Genomic DNA, 4,840 nt, shown 5'->3' with positions numbered 1-4,840 from the left:
CGCTCATGCTGGCTGCTGGCTACACACAGTAGCCCATGGCAACCCACTGCCACAGGGACTGCAGCCCACGCAGTCGCCGGCGACTCACGGCAGCCCAGCTCCAGGTTGAGCTGTTGTTCATCTTAGCTGTAGAGAGCAGTGTCACTGGCCCTCATATGTGGGATCCGAACCGGGGCCCTCTGATGTCCCAAGCCAGTTCTTAACCATCGCGCCACTCGGCCGGCCCTTGAAAGGATTTTTGCTAGTCTTTGTGAAAGATGATATTGGGAGATAGTAAGCAGTTGGGGATCTAAGTTTGGAGTTCAGGGGAGAGGTCTGGGCTATGATATAAATTTGAGCATTATCAGTGTATATGTGGAACTTAAAAAGCCATGAAATTTGGGGAAATCACCAAGGGAATGAATGCAGAAAGCAAGGAGAAGTTCACTTCAATTTCTAGAAAAGGCCAGAGAGATGAGGAGAAACCAGTAATGAAGATTTAAAGAGTGGCTTAGGAGATAGAAACACCAGGAGAACTTTTGTGCAGAAAAGAATGAAGAACTTCCTCAATGACTACTAATTAATTAGTTTGAGGATAGACAACGTGAAATGGAGAGGGAAACTCAAGGATTCTAAGTTGAGGTTTCTATCTTGAACAATTAGGTAGGTGTCTTTAAAACAGCCTAAATTCATAGTTTTTCATTTTTACCTAGTTTCCATCCTAAAGGTTGTAGAGGTTTCAGACCGTGTCCTAATTTCACCTTCAGAAAAGATTTCTGAATAGCATTTGTTGTGAGGCTTGTCATTAAGATTTTAATTAACAAGTTGTATGTCTAACTGGAATGGTTCGTTTTATGCAAACTTGGTCTTGACCACCAGACCATTTTAGGGTGACTTTTCTCAGTAATTCCTAGAGAAACAAAAATACAGACTGTTTACGTAAGAAACGCCCAAACTTATAAAGAATTTTTGTAAGCTTTTATTTGAGCCAAAATTATAACAAAGCAAGATCTCAAATGTTCTGGAAGAATAACAGTTTTGTAGTTTCTTTTACGCGTTTGAGATTAAGGAAGGAATTTAAGGAAGATTACATGAAAAAGAGAAAGCAAGGTGGGAATGGATTACAGTATAGTTAAGAATATGTACTCTTGGGGTGACCGGTTAGCTCAGTTTAAGGTTAGAGTGTGGTGCTGATAACCCCAAGGTTGTCAGTCTATCCCCACATGGGCCACTGAGCTGCGCCCTCCCTATTTCATGCCATTGTAGCATGAAAACAGTGTGGAACCAATGACCGTGGCTGTTCCCCAGTAAAATTTGAAAAAGCAAAGTGCTCTCTTGAGGAAGGAGGATCTGAAAAGAAGCATTTCAAAGGTATGTTAACCTAGATGGGCAGGGATTGCTTATGGCAAAGATAAACATTTTACTAAAGAATTATATGCCTGGGCCATGACTTACCCATCATGATCTGCCCAGTTAGGAATTTAGAATCAGAACCAGCTGTGAGGTTACTTTTCATAGAACCTCTTTTTCGTCCACAGGCATAATCTTGAGGTTTATAAATGCCAGGCAAGTGTAGACATAGTCTGAGACTGTAAGCATAATCTGACAACTGGCCATTTTCCCCTTTTGATTGAGTATGGGAAACATAATAGGACCAAGCTGAAGATTTGGGTTAAAGAAGCAGACAGGTTCTGGGGGATCTGTATTACTTTTGCTTGATGTATTTTTATTTTTTTAAAAAAGATTTTATTGGGGAATTGGGGGAGGGAAACAACATTGGGGAATCGGGGAAGGGGAACAGACAAGTTGCTGTCCTTTTGTTCTTCAGTCTAGTTGTGGAGGACACCGCTTCACTGGCCCATGTTGGTATTATGATCATTGCGCTCTTCCCGGCTAAGGCAGTCGGTTGCCGGCCATTCGACAGCCACTTACAGTGGCTCACGCTGGCTGCCGGCAGCTCACTGCAGCCTACGCCGTCACTGGCAACTCACGGCAGCCCAGCTCTAGGTTGAGCTGTTGTTCACCATTTTGGCTGTAGAGGGCACAGCATTACTGACCCATGTGGGAACCGAACCGGCAGCCCTGCTGCTTAGAGCTTGTGCTCCCAAGCCAACTCTTAACCAACTGAGCCGCTCGGCTGGCCCCTTGCTTAATGTATTTTTGAAGCTCTGTGTTATTAGATGCATAAATAGTATTTTTATGCCTTCTTAATTAATTGATCCCTTTGTCATTATGAAATGACCCTTTTTATTATCCCTGGTAGTTTTCTTTTGCTCTGCAAACTAGTGAAGGCTGTATTTTTTTTCCTACTAGGAAATATCTTTTTATTCCTTTGCTTTAGATATTTTAAAATTTACTTTTATTTCTTAATTGTAAGAACTCATTCTTTCTATATTGGTACTTCTTTTACCATCTTGGAGCTTATATTACTCAGGTTTAAAATTGGATGCATTTGCTCAGAATTGCATACTTAGCGAATATCTTTGAATACATAGATTTTCAAAGTGTGTTTTTATTCCACAATTATCAAAGTTATCTTTGCTATCCAGAATATCTTTGAATACATAGATTTTCAAAGTGTGTCTTTACTCCAGTTAATTTTAGTATAGCCAAGTTTAGAGCCATAGATATGATTTACCTTTTTTTTTCTGTTGTAGGAATAGACTTTAAGATCAAAACAGTTGAATTACAAGGAAAGAAGATCAAGCTACAGATATGGTAAGTGATGCTAATTTACTCACTTGATGTAGTAGAATGCCGTCTGAAGGTTTGTCCGAAGGTTTGTCTGAAGGTTGTCTGAAGGTGTGTCGGTGAAATCCTGTCTAGTCACCTGTTTAGATTCTGTGACACTTCCCTTTCTAAGGCCAGCAATCAGGTGACCTCCTTTTAGTGAAGTACAAAAGTGACTGCCATGGACTTTGGAATCCGTGACATCTGGCTGAGTTTTTTACCTTTTTCACTTACTGTATGAACTTGGCCAAGTTACATAGCCCCTGTGAGGCTCTTACATCTTCATATGTAAAATGGAGGTAATACTACTTATCTCAAAAGATTGTTGTAAGGATTTTATGAAACCTACGTAAAGCCTTTGGTCCAATACTTAGCTCATAAACACTCAGTATAAAAAGTTAATATAATCCTTTTAGTGCTTTAATAGTCTTAAGCTACAATTTATTTTCTTTAATGTGGTTATAACTTTTTATAGGCATCATTGCTTTTATTAGTTTTTGTAGGGTTTGCCCCATAGAAGTACAATAAAATTCTTTAAATTTGTATTCAAGTACAAATCATAGACTTTAAAATTATCATAGTAGTATTTTCCAGTGAATATTAATGTTTTACATATATGCTTTAACCCATTAAATATTCATAATGACCCTGTGAGATATGTTACTCCCTTTTTTCAGTCTTATTGAAGTATAACTGACATACAATAAACTGCACATACTTAAAAGTGTGCAAATTGGTAAGTTTTGACATATGTGTAAACTTGTGAAGCCATTATCACCACAATCAAGATAATAAACAGCCATCATTCATCACCGCAGACGTTTCCTCAAGCTCTTTGTAATCTCTCCTTCCTCCCTACCCCTGGTCCTCAGGTAACCCGTCCTCTGCTTTCTGTCACTATAGACTAGTTTCCATTTTCTAGTACCATATGCAGTCATGTGGTGTTCTTTTTCTTCCTCTTTTTTTTTTTCAGAGGAGGGATGTCTGGCTTCTTTTACTCAGCAAAATTATTTTGAAAATGATGAGTGATTTTATGTGTATCAATAAGTTCATTATGTTTTATTGCTAAGTAGTAGTCCATTGTTGATATGTCACAACTTGTTTATTCACCATAAAGCTGCTACAAATCTGTATAAGTACGTGCTTTCTTTTCTCTTGGATTATCCCTATTTTACATATAATGAAATTTGGAAATAATTTAACCAAGGTATTACAGCCTGTCAATGGCAGAGCTGGGATGCATTATATGCTCAGAATGTAGGGTGGAGAGTGCCTCTTAATTGCTATACTGCTTCCTAAAAATAGTACAGTTTGTCAATTGGATTTGCTGCTCTTTCCAGATTCTATCATTTTTCTTTCTCCATTGACAGTCAACAGTTGTGTTGAATTTGAATTCATGTTATCTTGGGTGTTACTGTAGTAGGACCTATCATAGAATGGTTATGAGGATGAGTGGGTACATGTAAAGCACTTGGAGCAGTGTCTGATGCATAATTAATGTTCAGTAAACCATAGCTGTTATTATTTGGGATCTACCATTATAAGGATAGAACCCTAAGAATAAGAACATTTTATTTTAGGATATGAGCAAAGGCAGAAGTTAGCAAAGGCGAAAGTTAGCAAAGGAGATTGCAAAGCCATAGTTAGAGAGTTAGAAGGAGAATTAGGAGAGAACAATGTCTCAGAATTCAAAGGACAGATTCGGAATACCCTTTAAAAGAAGCTAATAATTAGAAGAAGTAGGATATGTTTAACCAGAATGTCTTCATTACCTGACCATGTAATTAGAAGTATAATCTTTATGACATCTTTAAAATGTAATACAAATTCATACAAAATTTAGACATTGTAAAGCATTTCCTAAATTTAATGATTCTCTTTGAAGCACAATCTACTACTTGATGATTATTGATTTTTACTTTAACTGAGAAATAACTCAGCAAATGAACTATGCCTCATATTCTGTTTCATTATAATTAAAGCTGATCTCAAGGGAAGAGAGGATGCCAATTATTCTGAATTTCAACCAGCCTGTCTCCCCCACCCCCACCCCACCCCTTTTATTTTATTTTTATTATTATTTTTTTAAAGATTTTTATTGGGGAATTGGGGAATGGGAACAGTGCTGGGG

The 4,840-nt window shown here is 37.9% G+C and overlaps 1 protein-coding gene across 1 annotated transcript in view; it reads left to right on the top strand.

Moving 5' to 3' along the window:
- Positions 1 to 4,840, top strand: part of RAB10 (RAB10, member RAS oncogene family) — a 79,389-nt gene that overhangs the window by 44,151 nt on the left and 30,398 nt on the right. The window contains exon 2 of the mRNA XM_019643453.1: positions 2,637 to 2,697. Coding sequence (XP_019498998.1) covers positions 2,637 to 2,697 — 61 coding nt within the window. The remainder of the gene's footprint in view (positions 1 to 2,636; positions 2,698 to 4,840) is intronic.

The sequence above is a fragment of the Hipposideros armiger genome, unplaced genomic scaffold, assembly GCF_001890085.2.
Source record: "Hipposideros armiger isolate ML-2016 unplaced genomic scaffold, ASM189008v1 scaffold_0, whole genome shotgun sequence".
Taxonomy (NCBI): Eukaryota; Metazoa; Chordata; class Mammalia; order Chiroptera; family Hipposideridae; genus Hipposideros; species Hipposideros armiger.
This window is presented reverse-complemented; position numbering and strand designations above follow the sequence as displayed.